Source organism: Ambystoma mexicanum, chromosome 11, assembly GCF_040938575.1.
Source record: "Ambystoma mexicanum isolate Mex_15411 chromosome 11, UKY_AmexF1_1, whole genome shotgun sequence".
NCBI lineage: Eukaryota > Metazoa > Chordata > Amphibia > Caudata > Ambystomatidae > Ambystoma > Ambystoma mexicanum.
The window spans coordinates 1366283732-1366305800 of NC_090934.1; the positions used below are offsets into that span (position 1 = coordinate 1366283732).

The following is a 22069-nucleotide window of genomic DNA, read 5'->3' on the forward strand; positions in this document are numbered from 1 at the left end:
AAAAATGGCCACCGGGAAAGGGAAAACGTAGTCCGTTTTCCCTCTCCATGGTGGCCATCAGGAGCGGATGCGCTGGGAACATAAGTGTTCCCAGCACGTTCACTCCCAAGACCAGAAGAAAAAAGAAGGTAAGTGGGGTTGGGAGGGCGGAAGGGAGGGGGACGGGGAAGGAAAACATTTTTAAAAAGTACCGCGGTCTCCGGCGGGGGACGATGGAAGCCTCCAGCCGTGTGGAGGCTTGGAGCGGGGCCCTGCTCCGAGTCTCCACACGGCTGGAGGTTTCCATCGTCCCCCGCCGGAGAACACAGGATAGAAGGTAAGTCGGGTGGGGTGGGAGGTGGGAGGAGGGAAAAAAAAAAAAATCTTACCTGAGTCCCTGTCGGGGGACGAAGGAAGCCTCCAGCCATGGGGAGGCTCGGAGCGGGGATTGCCCCGTTTCGAGCCTCCTCATTGGCTGAGGGGCTGCTACGCCCCTCGCCGGGAACAGAGTAGCCGGCACGCACGGCGTAAAAGGGAATACCATGTGGTATGGCTCGCAAATGAGCCAATCACCACGCAGTATTCCCGTTGCGCCGCGCGTGCCGGGTGCTAATGTTCCGCATTCTGTACTGAAACAAGCTTGCTCACCCTGGAGAGAGTATGTCATCCACTCCAGCGTTACAAAGATCCATACTTTCGGGATTAAGTCTTTTTCTCCTGGCGGGACTCGTTTCTTTCATCTCTGGGCTATCAGCCATTCAAAGGTTTCATAGGTATGTAAACTGCATTATTTGGCAATACCTATTTGGAAATGCCACTTGAGGCACAGTGTATTTGTTATTTGACAGTTAAATAATAAAAATGACTATCTAAGACTGGTCCATGCATTGTTTTGTTGAAGCTGACGTTCACTTTCTCTTCAGTCCAGGATTAGCTGGCAACACAGTAATAGCCAAAGTGAACAATGAATTGTGGGATTTGGATCGTCCATTTGAAGGGAACTCTGTGTTGGAGCTACTTACCTTTGATAATGAAGAAGCTCAGGCTGTAAGTGATTTTAAGGTTTCTTAACTTTAATGAAAGTTGGTTATGATGATTCTAATGTGCGGAAAAGGTGTTTGGCTAAACTGTGTCTCCTATTCACGATAATAGAGTAGCTTCCGAAAATCACCTCTGGCACCCCCTCCCAGCTGATTTTGGAAATCCTTCTTAGCAAAGGCCCAAAAGCTGAAATGTTAGCATTCATTCCTCATTTGTAATGTAGTTGTAAAGTTTTTGTATTACACACCTGTCTACTGAAAATGGTATGCTGTAATGTATAGCTGCTGTTTATTCATTTATTGCCAGTCTAATTTAAACCTAATTTCTGGTGGCCCTCAGGGCTTGGTGTCTAAAGTATTAACCCCTTCGTTTCCTTCTAGGTGTTGTATTTTGTGTATGGTGTGCATTTTGCTTCATGTGTGTACTATGTATTAGAGGTTTAGAAATACTGTGAATATTTCTGTGTTTGTATTTTGGGTCTCTATCATTACTTTTAATGTATTTGTCTAATCTGTCTAGGGTTCTCTTTTCTTCCAACCCCTTCTATTGATCCTATCGCCAGGTAATGGGCAACACCTGTAGTTTAAGAGTAGGTTGGGTCTTACCATTACTGTTTTTACACGTATGCTGTGCTAATTGGGTCTTTTGTTTAACCCAAAGTAGTTATTTAACCTAATGGAGATTCTATGTAAATGATATAATTTTTATATTTCCCAGTATAATATATTCTTTGGGGGGGATTAACTGTCCTTCACTACCAGCCTTCCTCTCTGCCTTGAGGTATGGATGACCGCTATGCCACAGCTCCAATTCTATACAGGTCTGGTCTTTCCTTTGGGTCGGAACCCTGTTTCGCATTGTCTTGGATGGTTCCACATCCCTTAACAGAGTTTAGTGCAAAAAATCTCCATAACATCTACATATATGTGGAGACTTGGAAATAACGAGTTCTCTTGACCCTCCTCGTTTTTGTCTCCCCTCCTCACTTTTGTCTCCCCTTCTCCTTCCTCTCCGACCAAGGAAGAATGTAGGTGAGTTCCCGGGGTTGACAATTGGGCTGCAGGTGGCAGTTTGGCAGGGATTTTCTTCCTGGGCCCTGGGAATGTGAAAAAGGGGAAGGTCAGTGACTGGACTTCTTTCTTCTTTGTCTCCAACAACCAAAACAAAAGTGACTAAATAACAGGATGAATTCTCCTTGTTTTTCAGCACACGTAAACTAAAGAAAGTTGTTCAGGGCCAAATAAAGCAGACAAAAGTAAAGTTCCTGGGCTTTTTTTATTTTAAAACCAGTTTATTGGTATATGCAATCTCAATACATAGTCCATATTCTGTATCATAATATCAACAAAACAGAAATGCTATTAACTGCTTAGCAAATGAGAAACCGAGTATAACAATGAACAGAAAAAATAACCTAAAAAGAACGAGAACAGGGCATCTTGGATTTCTTTTATCCAGTGACCAGGTTGGGGGCAGTTTGCGCCTGTAGTGCGTCCTTAAACTAGGGGCCATCCTAGTAGTAGAACCAATTCGACCAGGAGGGAAGTTGTGGTCCAACAAGAGTGCCACATAGTATCAGCCCATTTAGATATTTGATGAAAAAGTAAAACAACAATCCAAAGCACGGGAGTTACATCGCCAAGAGATTCCACGCATCAACATTCTCTCAAAGCCCTATACCAAGCAGTGGTCTACACCGCACTCCACCTTGCAAAGTCTTTGTACCACAGACAGTATTGCGGCCCTCCCTTCTGCTTCCAGGCCATTGCTATACACCATTTAGCTAAAACACATGCTAAATCCATAAATGTAATCACATGCCTGTACTTTTCTGGTCTGGGGTATGAGCCAAGCAATCATTCTGCCAGATCCCAGGAGTAGAGTGCGACCTGAGCATGAACGCACACTGTCCTTATCTGGCGCCAGAAAGCATGTATCCGCATACAGTTCCAAAACATCTGAATTGTGTCTGCGCCATCTAAACCACACCACAGGCAGATGGGTCAAATCGAGCCACTCGACTTGGTGTCATATATGATCTATGAAGTCCATTAAGTTGTAAAAGGCAGCACCTTGCATTACGTGAGACCTTTTTAACAAAAAACAATGCAGCATCCCATTGGGTGTCACTTGCCACAACGCTTTCAGTCTCATATTCCGCACATTAACCGCACTCAGCAAACATCGATACACCCGAGATATCGGGCGCTTACCATTCTCCAACTCGTACAGCAACATTAGCCGTGTAGGTTCCGGTTCTCACATCCAGGTCTCCCATTTCCTTTTTGCCACTGTCACAAGCTTAAGAACTGACCCTTGGGGAGATCCTCAGTCTGCATCAACTCCCTGAGATATGTAAAAACTCCGTCTTTATACATGTCCACCCTTGTGGTGAGCCCTAGATCATCCCATCCTCGGGCGACGTCCAGCTCACCTAGCTCCGAGCATACATCCGGCATCATGGGAACATGCGGCAAGTACGGGCTACACAACCTCAGCACCTTTACCGCTCGTTTCCGTACCTGTCGCTGAAGCTTAACCAACAGCGACACTCCGCATACACAGAAATGTGCAACCCAAAGAGCTTCCTTCAGCATCACCTTGCCCAGCATATCCTGCAGCAGCCTAGATTCCATAGTAGGTTTGTCCGATAGCCAGCCTTCCATATCCCGAAGCTGCTCAACCAGATAGTAAAGCTCCAGTCGTGGAAGCTGCACTCCCTTTCTTGTGAGCCATGCATAGGGTCTTTGAGGCGATTTTCTTTCTGCTCTGACCCCAAAAGAATCCTCTAAGTATGGTGTGTAGCCGTCTAAAAAACAGTGCTGCAATATAATAATGCACGTTTGCAAAGGAGTAAAGTAGGCACAGCAATATTATCATTTTCACTAATGCTATGCGGCACAGAAGAGACAGCTGCAGTTTACTCCAGAATTTCATGGACCACCTCACCCAGTCTACTACCTTAACCGTGTTTCTAGCATGCATTTTCTCTGTTGTGTGAGCTATGTTTATTCCCAGGTATTTGAACGTACAGACCTCCCATTGCAGCCCCAGGTCTGGCAGATCGCGAGTGTCATATTATTGCATTCTTGTTAGGGGAAAGAGGCACGATTTCTGTCTGCTAAAAGAAATCCCAGACAACTTAGAAAAATGATGTAGAAGGTCTAGGATAATGTGCACATGTTCTGGTTTGCACAAATACAGGAGGATATCGTCCGCATAAAGGGAAATGAGATGAGTTTCGCCCCACCAACCGCTACCCCAGCTGCAGAGAATTCTTGGTGCAGGAATACGGCCAGCGGTTCCAGTGCCAGAATATAATGCATGGGTGACAGCGAGCACCCTTGTCGGTTTCTTCGTTGTATGTACCATGCCCCCGACAGCTGTCTCCCCGTCCTCACCCTGGCCACCCGTTGCGTGTATTGTAGCTTAACCCATCGGATGAAGCCTTCACCAATTCCAAAACCCTGCAATGCAGCACACATCCATTCCCAATAGACAGAATCGAACGTCTTAACAGCGGCCAGGGATGCCTCTATGTACAGTGCATCCTGAAAATTGGTCTGGTCCACTGTGTTGCAGGCGGCGGCGATTCATGGAGGTGCTCTGTCCAGTAACAAATCCCGTCTGATCATCATGAATTAGGGCCCCAGTTACATTCCACAGTCTTCCAGCTAGCAATGCAGTTAACATCTTGATTTAACATTGTGTTAGGGAGAATTTTCATTTTAGTGCTCAATTCCTCCCAGCTTTTTTGCTGGATTTAGGACTTTTTATTTTTCACCCTGAAGAGAGTGAGCCTTTTTTTCTCATGCTCCCATTTATTTTGATCGGATTTGGATTATGCGTTTCCTTTTGTTTTTGGAGTCCGACAAACGCCATAGGCATCTACTCGTTGTATGGTGACACACAGCACCTTCAGTGCAGTGTCACAGACAAATCCTTTAGATTTCTCATAAGGTTTAAATACCTTTTCCTGTGTGAACTACTGTTCCCAAGAATAGTAAAGTGAAATTGACTTTACTTACCTTTTCTCTCTGAAGATCCAGCACACCCCATCTTATGTGAAATGCTGGGGGGGGGGTTTACTTAGTAGCCCCTTTTTCTACTTACTCATGTAACATTTTTATGTTACCTGCACTACTTTAATTGGCTGGTGGCAATGGTTTAATTTTCCTACCATTGTGCTTTTTTTTTTACCACAGTCTGAATCCTCAGCTGCAGTATAGCACCTCTGGGTGACCATTGTGTCAAAATGGCACTGGTCTTCTTCTGTTGCCCTTTCTTGTTTGTGAGGTCTTTCTTGGGTTTTACTCTGTGTGCCAAACCATGTGTAACCCTTTTGGTCGCTTTACCTTTGGCTGGCTCCAGTACTGAAACCCACCTCTGGCTCCAGTGTGCCTGGCATGGCAGGAAGCGAGGTAGCTGCCTGAAACTCCCCTGTCCTTAGTCTCCTTGGGAACCTGAATGCACCAGTCATGATCAGCTGGCTGGCAGTCCTTACAGGTCAGCCACCCTTCTGTGTGAGTGACAGCTAGGCTGTGCATGAATGGGTGAAACCTGCATAAAAGGCGAGGCTTCTTGAACTGAAGACAGTCAACCACTGGGTGAAACATCCAACTAAGGAATCATGAGGAGAAGCTTGCTGCATCCTCCTGGACCATTGAACTTGCTGGTGAAGCCCTGCTGCTGTGCTGAAACTCCTTTTTTCGAATCGACTACAGAAGCTCCGGAGAGGACGACTTCTTCCCTTGGGTTAGTGGGACTAACTAACCCCAAGACGACTTTACTGGAGGACCTTGCCCACCTGACTTTACTTCTTTGCTGCTGCTGGAAACGAGTGCCAGTGGTCGAGAAATCTGTAGTCTTGTGCAACATATTTAAGCCGGACTGAAGCTCCAGGAAGATACTGACGAGCCTACTGAAGCAGGACAACCCAAGCTTGAGTCACCTCACCAGAGTGCTGGACTCAAGGAGTGAAGGAAGCCCATCCAGTGTCCACGATCCACGGTGGTGCCATTTGCCGGTAGCTGAAACAGCGAATTGCAGCTGAACTGAAAAGAGCTGTAGCTGCCGCTGACCTTAGAACTGCTGTGCAGGATTCCTCCAGGAGTCCTCACTCTTGTCCCCACGACTGAGGCCCAGGAGCACAGGACCTGCCACACTGCAACCAGAACAGAAGCCAGCTAGATCCTCTTCTTTTAACCTAATGTACTGTTCTGACTAAGGGGTATTTACCTCTTTATCTGTAGCTTGCTTGTCCCTGTTGAGATATGCAGTAGCTGCCTTTCTAGAGTTATTCTAGCTCTAACTTTTTCACAAGTGTAACAGCTTGTGGCTCAACAGTGATTTTCTACAACAAATGCTCAAACTTTGTGCAAGACATTTTGATATAAGTGCCTCAGCTCCATATACTTTTTGTTCCAAATTGCCTTTGGCTATCCTGGCTCACTGCAGACTATTCTAACCCATTGACTCATAGGCGATGGATTGGTTTTTAACTAATATTGCTGGGAAAGGTTTTATATAGACTTCATTGGGGGATTTTAAAAGTGCTCACATGCTCTGAGAACCTGTTGACCTTTTTCCTTCCATTAACCTTTCCTTTCTTACAACCTCAGAAAGTTACATAGTATGTGACACATAAATTCCAATACTGTCATAGTAATTTAAGTCACCCCATGGTGTAGGCAGTGTGTATGAAGCATCTCTAAAGAGTGTCTACTTGCTTTGCCTTCATTCTGAGAAAGTTTTTTGGAGTGTATATTTATTGTTGCACATTGCCCTTTTTAAAGAATGCTTATTTAAAACTGACAGTTAAATAAATAAATAATTATTTTACAATAAAAACCTTGTGTTATTTGAATACTTGTATGTGTGGATTGCGATGCTACAGCTCACATTTACCCCTCTTGAGATACGTCTGGCTGCTCATTCACTCTACCAACTTGTGTAGGACAGACCTATACCAATAGGTGGGTTACCTAATACCAAGAGGACAAGACTGGTGTAGTCTCCCACAGGGTTACTGCATCAAATCCTGCCCTGCCTAACGCGTTGCTAGGGATCGATACGTTTCACACAGCTCTGCAGGCTTCCCATGTTTAGGTATGGGCACTATTGATGTTTCCTGCATGCTGTGGTGGAGCACGCCCTGATCATATGCACCTTCATATGCTTTTAGCAGGACAGGGCTAAGAATGGAACCAAATGCTTTGTAGAACTCTGAGGGGAGTCCATGCCCCGCTCCCACCCCAGTGTTTTTTTTCCGGTAGACAGGGACACAATCACTCCCCCAGCTCTTCTTCTGTTGGGGGCAGTTCTAGAGTAGCGGTCTGCTCACCCATCCGCTTTGGTAGCCGAATTTAGGAAATCATTGAACGTAATTCTTCAGCGTCAACCAGTTTCTCATGCCTATATAATTTACTGTAGAATGCACTAAAAGCGTCATTTATCTTCATCAGGGAGCACCCCGCATTCATCGTGTATTAGCGCGATTGCTCATCAGTGCTGCTCCGCCTTACACAACCATGCCAACAGCCTCCCGGATTTGTCCACCTCATCATGCATGCGTGCAGTGTGGACTGTGTAATCAAAGTTGCAGAGCCTCTCTCATGCTTCCACACATTGGATGCGTAACAGGTGAAGTTCAGTTTCAGTGGAGGGGTCTGCGATAACGTTCAACTCTATAATTTAGATCTGGTCTTCCAAGGCCCCCAGGTCTTCCGGCAGTGATTCCAGCTCTGCATTCACTCTGAGCCTGTCACTGGTGCACCCCCAGTCTCAAGCACAAAGTCGGCTGCAGCCTTCCCAGCAGGTCTGGGACTCCTGCCGCTTCAGTTTTTGTGCCACGCTGTTGCGGCCGCCATTTTGGGGTCATCGAGTGATTCCATAAGGCTCCTGCATCCGTCCGTGGACCTCTGTAAGTTCAGCAGATATTGCTGCAGCTGTTAAGCACACGGGATCGTGCAGTAGTGGTTCAGGACCACCTGTTAAAAGGATCCATTTAAGCGGGAGCTCACGTCAGGTACGTCCTCAAAGCATGGGCCGTAGCCACGCCCCTCCAAGTTCATGGGCTTTTTAAACTGATAATAATCTTGCTCCCTCTCAGCAATACTTGACCGGTTTTCAGTCTGTGGTTCTACTTCTTCACCTTCTCTGTAGGGCCCTGTTCAGGAGATGCTTGTTGACCTCCTCCAGGTATAGGCTACCACTGGCAAGATCGTGGTGGTCACTAAGCTTGGACCCTGGGGCTTCCCACTGAGCTTTGGGTGGTTAGGCAGGCTGCAGAAGGGTGCTTCTGGCTGTGGTGTATGCTCTCTTTATACCGCCCAACTGCTGGCTACTCTCCTTGCGCCTCTGTGACGATCTTGGTTCTTGGGGACCCTCCTCTGCTACTATAATGAGTCTCACTCCGAACTGCTGTTAACCACCACGCTACATGCTCATACCGCCTCCTGTCCACCACGCTGGTCCACAAGGCATATAGTGTACTGGTGGTATTGTTCGTGTTTGATAGATTTTCCATTTTGAGTGAAATTCTCCACACTTTGCGAGTCCCCCGAATTTTTCCTGAACTATTTCATTTTTGGAATGATGCTCCTGAGTGAGTGGGAACCTTTTTCCACATTCACTCATTCTTTTACTTCATTCTTTTACTCTAAACATGGGAACCCTTTTTACCTCTTTGTGGTACTTCTTAATGGAGTCTGCTTTCCTCCATCTTTTCTGGCATCTCCCTTTTATTATTGCAGCTCTTTCTGTACAGTGTTGCTGGGGGCTCCTTGAGATCCACTTTTTATTTTACCTGTGTGGTCTCTTGTTACCAGGGCAGGGGGACACTTTTTGTCTCACCTGTAATTTATTTTGCGAGATCAACACACCTCACCTTAAGTGGAGTGCTAAGGGGAAACAATGGGCCTCATTACGAGTCCGGCAGTAACCGTGCCGGAACAACCGGCAGGCTACCGCCGGACCCATATTACCATTCCGCCTCCGTGATTCCCGTAATCACCAGGGCATTATGACCCGGGTGACCTGGGAATCCAAGAGGCGGAATTCAGTCCCCATTCCCATGGAGTCCTATAGGACTCCATGGAGATGGGGGCCATGAAAACACTGGTTCCGTCTATGACAGAGCCGGTGTTTCCATGTGTGCCTGCAGGCAGGCGGGTGGTGTAAATCCCGCCAGGTCAGACCTTGCGGGAGTGACACCTCCCGCCTGCAGGACTTTTAATCAGCCGGTCCGGAAACAATGGTGGCGGCGGTTTTACCGGCACTGTTTTTTCCGGACCGGCAGGGTTGTAATAAGGCCCAATGTCTCCCTTTTCTCGCTTTTCCAGTAACTTTTAGTAACTGTTCCAAATTCATCTGATAGGCTGGTGACCATGTACCTTTTTGCATTACTTTTTGTGGACATTTGACGCAGGCTACCTTTGCAGTTGTGGTAAGGGACACAAAGGTCACCATTTGCCTAAAATGGTGGCTGTACCGTTTTAAGCCCTGTTCTTGATGACCTGTTCTTTCTTGAGCCTCTTTTACCTGCCTGGGTGGGGGAGGTCTTGATGGGTCTTTTGTCTTTGTTGGGCTTCACTTTGAAAGCCTGCCAACTCTGTGAGTTCCTGAAAGGACAGGAAGTGGGGATGGAGACCGTAATTCCTCTGGTCTTTTACCTGCACCGTATCTGCCTTGAACTGGTTTGTGCTGGGAGGCTGGCTGTCCACATTGGGCAGCCACCCCCCAAGTTCGAATGGATGCATGTCTGGTGATTGGTGGGCTCAGCCGGTTTTCTTGCGTAAAAGACAATTGTCCTGGAACAGCAACTGAGTCGACTACTGGACTGAAGATCTAAAGAGGAATTCGTAGGACGTCCCCAGCAACCGCCAGAGCCATTGTGATCGCTGCCAACCTGACCCCGAATTCTGAGCGACAGGGAAGATCTCCTGAAGATGACCTCCTCCCCTGCACTAGTCTCAATTTTGCACTGTCCCTCAAAGAGCTGCAGCCTCCCGGACCTGCAAACTCCAAATACTCTGGCGCCTCTGTCATTTTGCAGAGCATCATCTTGTGAAGCGTGGTTACAGCTGAATCCTTCTGGGCCTGTAATAACTCTTTCCGGCTCCTAGATGTTATCTCAGCCGAGTTGAGGGCCGAGAACTAGAGAGAAGTCTTCCGGACGACAACAATTGCTGTTCCGAAGTCTGTGAAGGGCTCTAACGAGCCAGTGCTCTGAAGATCCTCTGCTTGGCGTCTGTTAGGGGAGTTTTCCTAAAGTCTACCTGGGGAAGTCTTTATAAAACTATGCTTTGGTATACAGGCCCCAAATTCTAGTATACGCCTGTACTACTCAAGGTTCTAGTAGTATGACGGAGCAGCCAGGCGTATCTTAGGCGTGAGATCTGAGTTGTAGGTAAGTACAATGAACTCAGTACATAAATGGGTCCAAAGAAACTCTTACACAATTGTAGTAAAATAGTTATTTATTTTTAAATACACATGGTTAAAGTTAAATCTCAGGTAAGTAAGTACTATTTCAAACTAAGCAACACATAATCAAATCAAAGCAATACTTCATCTGAGTAAACCATAAGTTAAGAATTTCATTTGCAATTGAACACAGTTTAAAGGTGACTAAAATCACTTGTTATAGCAACTCAAATAATGTTATTTTGTAGGAATAAAAAGGTTAAGCAACACCAACATTAGCAGGTCCGTACTTTAAAAGACTCATATTACTTTTCAGAGGCCTTAAGGCTTTAGAAGTCCATCCCTATCTAGGTACGTGTCCTTGAAAGTCAAATTGGAGGTAAAGAACATAAGGCACAGATGCAGAAAAGACAAAGTTCCTGAGGAATCTTCAGTTACAAGTAAGTAAAGGACTTTTGCTGGTCAAAAAGGTTTCAGGGACCGTGGGAAAAGCTCCCTATAGGCACGCCAGCATTAGGCCTGGGTGAACGGGATGGGCAAACATCCAAACACCGGAATCGGCATTTAAGCAAAAAAGGAGCAACCGAATGACTCAAGGTATGTACTGCCACGAGTGCCACAGTACCAAGGAGTTATGAAGAAGATGCAGATGGATTCTTTCACGGTGCAGCAGCGGTGGACCCGGTCTCCTGTTCCTTGGTCGTGGTGATCAAAAGGAGGGACTCTGGAAGGGATATTGCAGCAGCAGTCAAGAGAAAGGACTCCCAGCAAAGGATTCCTCGTGCTCCAACGTCTGTCTGCAGTTTTGGTGCCTTTTCAGACTACAAGAGTGAACGTTTACAGTCAATCCGCCTTGACTTTTCTGTCCTGCACTCTGGTGAGGGGACTTTGAGGGGGGAGTTCCAGCAGGAGTCCACCAAGACTCTGGGAGGATTCGTTAAGGGGAAGACTATGCACTGCAATAAGGTCGGATGTCCCAGGGTATTGCGGTTTGCATCCCAGGAAGGTCGCAGCACATCGTGGGATGGCTCATTTTGTAGGTTGTCTTATGGCTGATTGGTCCCCCCAGCCAAAGAGAAGGAGTCATCCTTTTCTGAGCCCCTCTGTCGATTAGAAAAAAGGCCCAGGACAGCAGTAGTCTCTTTGCAGTTGCTGGGAAGTGCTGCAGGCATCTCTGGTCATCTTCGGTTCTTCAGTTCCAGTGGTCGACTTGTCTTTTTCCTCGGGTACCTCGCCTTTCATCAGGAATCCACACTCATCCTCTGCAAACTCTCCCTGCAGTTTACAGAAATGGGCGGGTGGCTGTCAAATCAGGACAGTCAGCCCCCTCTGTGGGAACTAGTTTCTCTCAGGCACACCTGAAGAAAAAGGACAGCAGAGATTTGGGATCCTCCCGTTTCCTGTCCTCGCAGACTCACTGGAGCCTAAGTGGGCCAAAGACAAAACTCAAAGCAGGACCCCACCCCACCCAGGATGGTAGAAGAAGGATCAAGAAAGAACAAGCACACAAGAAATGGCAATGAATGAAAGAAGCCACCATTTTGGGTCAATTGTGACCCTTCTTTGCATAACCGCAGCTGTGAAGAGAGTCTGCGAGTAAAAATTGCACAAAAGTCGGAACAACACGTCCACTGCCACCAGCATAAATGTGTATCTGTCACTGTGACAGAAATGTTACAGTAGCAGCGAGAAAGGGGATACAAGGTAACCCCTCAGCACTCCACATCGGGTGGTGTGTGCTGATCTCACAAAAGGAAAAGCTAAGAAGAATAAAAGGTATCACTCTATCATTGAACAGTAGTTCTTAAGGAAAAATAAAAGAATTTAAAAAGGAGAGCTGAAAGGGCTCTCGGCAACACTGCACAAAAGGTGCTGTGGGATGCAAAGGTGAAACACAGATGCCTTTTAGAAAGTATGGAGGAAAGCAAGATGCCATAAAACACATAATAAACGGGGTTCTCATGGTCAAAACAAAAAGAATGAATGAGGGGGTAAAAGGTTCCCCTCATTCAAGAGAACAAGAAAACGGCCCAAGAGTCCAGCAAAAACTGCTGGGGGTCTCCCAGGTAGAGGGGGTTTGGCATAAAAATGAAATCTTCCTAACAGCATCCCACTACAAAAGTGCAACTGTCGGATCCCTACAAAGTTAGTTCTTCAGCTCCTCACTGTGGGGCCCATCCTGTGGCATTGTGTTCTTCATTTAAAAGGTACTGTCTCACTCCTAGGTACTTACCTGGGGTTTGCTTTGTTGTTGTGTTGCTCCTGAGGCTGTATTCAATCAATCCATGCACCCCTCCAGGGCCTACCTTGAGCTACATTGGGGTTGACAACCCATTGTGTTCTACCTTGCCTTGGGACACTTGTCCTTGGGGCAATCTGGCTAGGTAAACCGTTAATTTCCTTGCCAAAGTAAACCTGACTGTTACCAGTCTGCAAACTTGAAGGATTTTCTGCCGGACTCTGTTCCTTTGATCCCTGAACTCTGTTGTCTTGCCTTTTCTTTTCAGTCACTGGTGCCCTAGTGCCCCCTCTGACTTTGTGAGACTCACGCAAGGCAGGGTTAGACTTTTTAAGCTAGGCAGTAGCTAAAGTTAAGTTATCAAAGTTGTGATACGTTTGCATATATGTTTCAGGAGTTTTGATTGTGTGATCATTTACTATTCTTGCTATTCTGAAGTATCTAACTCTGTGACTATTGCAACTGTCTTCCTGTTATGTTATTTTGTGATAGTATTTATCTTACCTGAATGCTACAAGCCTTAGTGTATATAATTAAATACCTGTATTATTTTATATAACTCCTAGCATGTAAGAGTTTCCTTGAACTAAGCATATGCTCTGAGTGCCTCACTAGAGCCCTCCTCCATCCTAGACTAAGCTTGGCTTCTCAGCCATTGCTGCCAAACCTTTGGGTAGTTCAGGCTAAAACTTAGGAGTGTAGCCCTGTACATCCAAGGTGGGCTTTGTAAAGTCTTGTCACAGGCATGACTTTGGCAAAAAAAAACCTAACAGTCCCTCCTTATCTCGTCCTTCTCAGCCTGTGCCCCCTCTTGACAAGTTCCGCCAATATCTCTTCTACCTCTTTTCCTGTTCTGGTACAACATCGCCCTTAGATGTTTCCCCACATCTTCTTCCCCCTTATCTTTCACTATCCCCCACTCTGTCTTCTCTTCAGGTCATCCCCTCTCTTCTATGCCAACCCTTCTCTTTTCCTGTGACACAAGCCTAACTGCTATTTTTGGGCCAGTCACATCTTGGGGCTGTTATTCTCGCATTCGCGTGGCCCGTGGTGGGGTAGCGTGCTTCGCAAATGCTCCCAGGTCTGAAGTTCCTTTTCTTGCAAACACGCTGGCTTGTGTGCAGGACTCACAAACTCGCCTGGTAAGCCACAGTGAGGTACGTGGCTCCACAGTACCGGAATGGAGGCCTTCCGCCTGCGCATCATCGCATCTCAATATCGGGGACGGGGGTGGGGAGGGGTCCTTAAAAAGACTGAGCTTATCGGTAGTGACCAGTGAGTAGTCTGCTTTCTGTCCAGTGAGAGGTGGTGTATACCAGGGGATCCTTCCCATACTGCCCCCGGGTCCTGATTCACTCAGCAGGTGGCCGTATCCAGCCCCCATGTTCAACCATCACTTAGCCCCAGAGTCAGGCAGACTTTGTCGCCCAACTAAATGGGTTCTCCCACACAGAGTATGCGGAGTGGACTTGTTTTTAGACATGATGCAGAGGACTTGCCCTACTAGTGAGATTCATTTGACAAGCATGAATTCCCTCACCACTAACCTGGCTAAGCGTACAGATGGAATCATGAAAAATTGAAAGGTAAATATCTCCTATGCTTGTGAAGTGTGATGGCAGCTTTGATGTTTTACGAAAGAATCATTATGATTTTTTTCCTAGAATTAATTTCACCAACTTATAAACATTTATACACTGAAACATGAACCAACTTTGGCTACTATATATTCACTAATTGGTTGCTTTTCACAACATCCAGTGATTTTCACAATATGCAGTGTACAGTTATTGACCTTTTCTGAAGTGGCGCAGGCGGTTAAATGCTCAAAGTGCAATTATTATTTCAAGCTGAAGATTAATACTTGTTAACACACTGGAGCATGTGAGCAATACGGCAGTTAGCCCTTGCCCGTCCCCCACCTTTACATGCCCACATGTGCAAACTGGTGAAGCCTTCTGTGGCTGGGGTAAAAGAGATAATCGGGCGGGAAAAGCTGCTTTTGCCTGTGGCTCATTCAGTCGCCACTACTTCTTACCTCATATTTCTACCTCTTCCTTGACTGTGGCTCTTGCCAAAAAAGCGGGAGGCGGGAAACAGGAGCCAACACGTGCAACATTTCAGGAAGATGGACAGAGGGGATAATGAAGGTGCAAGTTAATTATGTGAGTGGGCAAGGGTGGAAAGACGTGGGGAAAATGGGTGGTACAGAAACATGGGTAATTAAGTACAAGGTGCACACCACTTCACAGGGTGCCAATAGCATTCGGTTACCATGATGCTCCTTTATGGGCACGTCTACGTTTGGCTTCAGGATACTGCAACCTTTGGCTCTCCAGATGTGTTGGACTACATCTCTCATCAGCCGTAGCAACGTCAAACGTGAAGGATCGTGGGCCTTGTAGTCCCACACATCTGGCTTAGGTGCATATGTGTGGTGCAGACCGATGCAGAGATTATTTGTGCCACCTGCTTGTTCCATAACCCTAAAATAATTTTTGCAATATTTTACCTTAACCAGTTGCATTTTTGCTAAATAATTTGAAACCCGTGACACATTTGAAAGGCAATGTTCGTAATGAAGATGATGTATAAAAATTAAGTCTGCACAATGTATTGTGAGTTACATTGATCTGCTTGGTGTTTATACACAGGTATACTGGCACTCTAGTGCTCACATACTTGGAGAGTCCATGGAAAATTATTATGGCGGCTGCTTGTGCTATGGCCCACCCATTGAGAATGGGTTCTATTATGACATGTTCCTGGATAACAAGTAAGCAGCCACATGCAATATTATGACACCTGTTATCTTGAGTCTTATGTTGACAATGCATGCTGCAAACCTGTCTTTCACACCAGTCGTTGTGTTGCCGTTAAACAAGCGAAAGCGAAATAACGTGCATGGATCTTTGTCCTTAACATTCGAGCAGTTGGCTATTTTTACACCAACAGGGATTTGTTGTATATGCATAGGCACTATATAGCAAGGCTAGTTCTCATTTCCTCTCTTTCTGGGCTCATTGCTTGACAAGGTTTAGATGTAAATGAACATTTAACAGGATTCACCATTTTGTTTACACTTGTCAACCGTGCACTTTTCTGGATTGAGCCCTTATTAGCAACTGCCACAAAACTCAACTATGTATCCTTATTCAAAACAAGCATGTTCTGTGCCAAATGTTTTTACAAAGACGCCCATTTTCTAAAGCTGCTTTATGCCTTGTATCAACCAGAAACGCGGACTTACTTGCAAGCCTAAAAAGATAATTTTTTTCCAAATTGTCCTTGAATATTGTGGAGACAGTGAAGGTACATACAATCTTTTTGCAATTTCTCCATCCTGTCCTGACTTTTCGGGTTTACTTGCCTTGCTTTTTTGCTCACTTTATGTGCAAACTGACTGTTAGGCAAGATTTCATAATTGTATGTAATTTTCCCTCCATGTGTACACCCCCAAACGTTTTGCTTCTGTTTAGACACCATAGACTAACTTTGCCAGAGAAGCACAGCCTTCAGCTGCACTCCTCTGGGCTTTTGCTCACTTTTTATGGGGAAACTGACATGCGCTGAAGACAGACGTTTCTGGGAGACTTTGTTTCCCTTAGCCCTTTCCACTGTTCCAACTTCTCTGCAACATGTAACAAGTACACAATGTACCTTCCAGTACAGTGTACTTGGGCCTGTTGTCATTTTCCAAAGGCCTTAGGTACTCTGATGGACTTTTTGTGAGATGTGCAGATGTGTCATGGACAGGGATGGTGGCAGCTATCTTTTCGCATTATTTTTAACCCTTTCCTGCCATGTTAACCATGTTTGGCATGAATAGGTGGCCTGGCTCCAAAATGGCAATGCCACGAGGTTCTTTGTTCTGTCATTTGGCCATCTTTCCCCTTTTCCTTCCCCAGGTCGAGTCGACCCGGGTCAGTCCTTATTTGGACATGCAGTTTCCCACGAAACACCAAGCTTTCTCAGGCTCCTGCATGCCTTGTGTGTGTGCCTCCAGGATGTGGGCTGGAGTGTCTGTCCCCAATACACATCCTGAGTGCCAGAGAATCTTGAGTGCTGTGAATGACTGGGACCACCGTGGTCCATGATTGGTCCACGTATGGAGTGTGTGTTTGTGAGCAGATCTCCCATTGTGTCCTCTCCGTTTTGGCGCAAAGGGAACTTTGGATGAGAGGAGGCTGAAAACACCCATACCATGTCGATCTTTGGAGTTCTCACTGAACGAAGGATAGGATCCAAGTATCCTGAAACTACGAAGCTGAGCCGAGGAACCGCTGGTGACTCGCTGGAAGGTTTGGCACCCTGAGCCCGCTGTCGTCCCATGGGACCCCTCTGCATCTGGTCGTCCTAGAAGGTCTGCGAAGACGCTTCGACCCATTGGAATAGTGGGACCAACTATTCTCGGCACCTTTATCAAAACCTGCATGTAAGCTTTCTCGGAAGTGTTCCTGGGTCAACCATTGGACTGACCAGCTTACCCAGTTGCTTTGCTCTGTCACCGCCACCATTTCGAGGAGGCCCTCGAAACTTGGTATACTGTTAGCTCTGTGTCAACGGCACCCTCACCCCAAATTACGTACACTTGGCATTCCCAGGTCTGAAGTGATACGAGTGCGCCAGGACCGCTGCATTTGTGACCGTCTTGCCTCTGAAGCCTGCTGCAGAGAAACTAGTTCGATTCATCCACCCAGAGTGGAGAAATCGACACTGTCCAGTTTGGGAATCCTCACTTTATCTCAGGAACTGAAAGCCGCAGAGATGTCCTTTTTGCCGCGTTCGAACCTGCAAGCAAAGTGGACTGAACTGGCGAAGTTTGGGTCCAAGTGTGCCTGGGACCGGTGAGTACTTCCAACACTAACCAGTGACCCTTAGCGCCAGGGCCCCTTTTTATGCACAAGTGGCCCCTGAGGGTCCCTCTCCTTTCCACTGCTAGTGTGAACTAGCGACTCCATCCTGCTCTCTGGAACTGCCTCTGCATTCAAGTGGAGGTCCTCCCTGAATAGTGGGAACGTATTCTTCTTTGCCTCATCCACCATTCTGAGCTGCTAGAGACCCTGTTTTGCCTATTGATATGATATGATATATGATATGGTATTTGTAATGCGCCTATACACAAGTGTTTCAAGGCGCGACGAGGCAGGGAGGGGGGTACAAGGGGAGACAGAAAACGATCCTACTAGGCCAGGTGTCATTCAGATCGCGCAAGTGCAGGGGTAGGGGAGGGGAAAAGTGCAAGGGGAAGGGGAGGGGGGGAAGTGCAGTACAAGGTAAGAGGCGTACGTAATAAATAACTAAATAGGGCCAGCTGGTGGCAAGTGTGAGGTAAGTGCAGAACAAGTGCTGGGGAGGGGGGGCTGTAGGGATACAGAGACAGACCCGCAGTGCAAAGGGGTTCCAGGGCATCAGTGCAAGTGGAGAGTGGCAGGGCCCAGGACCGAGGCCATTTAGAGTGGTCCAATTGCAGGATCAGTGCAGCTTCAGTGAAAATTAATTAGCCGCTCAGCAGGGGAGAGGGAGAGGGAAAGCAGAAGCAAAGAGGAAGGTTTTGAGGTGCTTCCGGAACCGGAGATGGTTCTCCTCAAGTTTCAGGGAGGCAGGAAGGCTGTTCCAGAGGGAGGCCCCTGCCGCGGAGAGAGATCTACCCCCAGCTCGTTGCTTCGAGAAGCGGCTAACCCTGAGGGAGTTGGAGGCGGATGAGCGAAGGGCTCGGGAAGGAAGATATTTGGGAAGAGAGAGTTGAAGGTATTTAGGACCCAGGCCCCAGAAGGCCTTCTGGACAATGCAGAGGGTTTTGAACTTTAGCCTCGCAGCCACTGGGAGCCAGTGTAGAGATTTCAGTCCTGGAGAGATACGGTCCCTGGGCTTGAGGCCAAGGACAAGTCTCGCAGTTCTGTTCTGGATGAGTTGCAGAGGGCGGAGAGTGGAGGCAGGCAGATTAAGATAGAGGCTGTTACAGTAGTCCAGCTTCGAGAGAACCAGGGCTCGGGAGACAGTGAGCTTCTGGGGGAAGGAGAGGAAGGGAAGAATACCTCTGAGGAGGTGCAGCTGGTAGTGTGACCTCTTGGCGACGTCAGAAATATGAGGAGAGAAGGAGAGTGTGGAGTCGAAGATGACCCCAAGGTTTTTTGCCTTGCAGGTAGGAGCAGGGAGGGGGCCAAGGGAGGCAGGCCAGAGAGCTACAGGGAAGGAGGGAGTGGGAGTACCGATGAGTAGAATCTCAGTCTTACTGGCATTAAGGCAGAGGTCATTGGCGGCACACCATTCTTGGATAGCAGACAGACAGTCAGAGATGAGGGAAGGAGAGGGGGAGGCTGAGGGTAGCCTGAAAATGAGCTGGGTATCGTCCGCATAGCACTGGAAATTAGGGCAGAGAGCGGCGATGCGGTGGGCAAGGAGTGCCAGATACTGGTTGAACAGCCAGGGAGAGAGATTAGATCCCTGGGGGACACCACAGGTGGAGAAAAAGATGTCGGAGAGGAAGGACCCCAGTTGGACCTGGGAGGGTCGATTTGAAAGGAAAGAGGTCAACCACGCCAGAGCCTGACCAGTGATACCCAGGTTTTCCCGGAGACGGTTGAGCAGGATGGCATGGTTGACAGTGTCAAAGGCAGAGGAGAGATCGAGCAGAATGAGAGCACACGGAGTGTTTGAATCAAGGTTCAAGAGCAGGTCTTCACGGATGTTCAGGAGAGCAGTTTCCGTGCTTCTGGCAGCTCTGAAGCCAGATTGATGGTCATGAAGACTACCAACAGATTCAGCATGGAGGTTAAGCTGGGAGATGGCCAGTTTCTCCAGGAGCTTGCCCAGGAAGGGAGTGATGGAGATAGGGCGATAGTTAGCCGGGCAGGAGGGGTCGGAACAACCGCGTGCACTTGCATTGCATGTACTATTGAGCACAAGGCTCCTCTTCTTAGGGCTTGGACTGCCTCTTAATTAGGTGTGTTGCTGATGTCGAAGGGGCCTAAAGACTACCTGCACTGCCTGTTTCCTTCCCATCTAGGTTGTCAACATATTTTGTGCATTTAACCCTTTAGACCCCAATGGTCTTGTGTATACATTGTATTGATATTGATATTTTAATTCTATCGCGCTCGTACACAAGTGTTTCAGAGCGCAACAAGGCAAGGGAGGGGAACAGGGGAGAACAGAACAGCGATCTTACTAGGTCCAGTGACATTGAGAACGCGCAAATGCATGGGAGAGGGGGAGGGGAAAAGTGCATGGAAGGGGGGAGAAGTGGAAAGTGCGAAGCAGAGGAGAAACAGATAAATAATAATAAATAAATAAATAATAAAGGCAAGACACAGTGGTAGTGCAGCCAGCAATTTGCAAGTGCTAGGTTTAAGGCAGCAGACAGGGTAGGTCTGGTAAGTGCAGGAAGAAAAAGGGGGGCTGTATGGGTACAGATACAGACCCCAGTGCAAGGGGTGGGCCGGAGGCAGTGCGGGAGAGTGGCAAGGTGAGCAGGTACCTGGGCCCGGAGGACAGAGGGTGGGCAGGTGCATGGTGCCAAGAGAGAACAGATCAGCAGGGTAGAGGGGGAGTGAAGGCAGAAGAAAAGAGGAAGGTCTTGAGGTGCTTCCGGAACCGGAGATGGTTCTCCTCAAATTTTAGAGTGGCAGGGAGGCTGTTCCAGAGGGAGACCCCAGCCGAATATGGAGATCTACCCTCAGCTCGTTTCTTTGAAAAACGACTGATCCTGAGGGATTTAGAGGTAGAGGAGTGAAGAGCTTGAGAGGGGAGGTATTTGCGGAGGGATAGCTGAAGTTTTTTTGGACCCAGGCCCCAGAAAGCCTGTGGACAATGCAGAGGGTTTTGAATTTAATCCATGCATCCACTGGGAGCCAATGGAGAGATTTCAGAGCTGGAGAGATACGATCCCAGGGCTTGAGGCCAAGGACAAGTCCTGCAGTCCTGTTCTGGATTAGTTGCAGAGGGCGGAGAGTAGAGGCAGGAAGATTTAGAAAGAGGCTGTTTCAATAGTCCAACCTAGAGAGAACCAGATCTTGGGATACCACGAGTTTCTGGGGGAAGGAGAGGAAAGGCAGAGTACCTCTAAGGAGGTGCAGTAGGAAGTTTGACTTTTTAGAGACCTCAGAGATGTGGGCGAAGAAGAAAAGGGTAGAGTCAAAGATGACCCCGAGGTTCTTAGCCTCGCAGGTGGGGGTAGGAAGAGGGCCAAGGGAAGCCGGACAGAGAATGAGGGGAAAGGATGGTGTAGGTGTGCCGATGAGGAGGATCTCAGTCTTGCTGGCATTCAGACAAAGAACATTGGCGGCACACCACTCTTGAATGGCCGTTAGGCCATCAGAGATGAGAGAGGGAGAGGAGGTGGCCGAGGGCAGCCTAGAAATGAGTTGTTTCATCAGCGTAGCACTGGAAATTTGAGCAGAAAATGGCAATGCAGAGGGCGAGAGTTGCCAGGTATTGTTTGAAAAGCCATGGCGAGAGGTTAGACCCCTGGGGAACATCACAGGTAGAGAGGAATATAGATGATAGGAAGGTCCCTAGTTGGACCTGGGAGGGTCGACCAAAGAGGAAAGAGGTCAGCCAGGCCAGAGCCTGATCATGATAGTGTTGTGTTGATTTACTTAGTATTGCTGTGATTCTTTTGCTATTGTCTGAGTTACAAAGGCCTTGTAATAAATCTGTTTATATTTTTGATATGACACCTGTCTGGGAGTAATTTGTAAGTGTCCTTGCTCTGTGTGCTCATTGAGGTCTTTCAGTCACCCTCACCCCTCCTGAGACTTAGTCTTGACTGCCTGCCATAGCTACCTTGATTGGTCTGGCTTGTCCAGAGGTTACCCTGTTCCAAGAAACTAGACTGGCCTTCTGAACCTCTTCCCCTCCAGGTCAGAGTTTAGAAATCCATCGTAACAAATTGGTGTACAGCAGTGGGATAGGAATGAAAGTATCCAGTGTTGCACTCTAGTGAAGGAATTTCAAGTTATTTCTACCCAGGACACATAGTAAATTGTTGTAGCATAACTGAAAAAGGCCCTGGAGCTATCTGACTATATGGAAACAAGTACCGTGTTAACCTTAAATGCTTCTAAATATGAAACATTAAGAAAGATGTGTGCTGAGAGGGGTTTACCTGCTCAAGGCACAAAAATGGAAATGAGTCAAAGAATCATGGAATGGCAAGAGTCACAACTCAGTGCCATAGCTCCTGAGGAAAGTACAGAAGGTGGTTGGGCTGCTCTCACTAGTAGAACTAACAAGTCTGTCGCTGCACTTATCAATGGGACCCATGAGGATTTAAATGATGTGATGTCCAATGTTTCCTCTGCCAGTGCTGATGCTGAGGCCATGCTTGAATTCAAGAAGCAAGAACTGCTGTTTAGGCAGAAGGAACTTGAATTTAACATG

General features: G+C 47.3%; 1 protein-coding gene across 1 annotated transcript in view; it reads left to right on the forward strand.

The window, feature by feature from the left end:
• The window catches only part of LOC138504438 (threonine--tRNA ligase 2, cytoplasmic-like), a 375818-nt gene that overhangs the window by 101169 nt on the left and 252580 nt on the right, over positions 1-22069 (forward strand). Inside the window, exons 4-5 of the mRNA XM_069624937.1 lie at positions 903-1026; positions 15340-15461. Of these exons, the coding sequence (XP_069481038.1) occupies positions 903-1026; positions 15340-15461 (246 nt within the window). The remainder of the gene's footprint in view (positions 1-902; positions 1027-15339; positions 15462-22069) is intronic.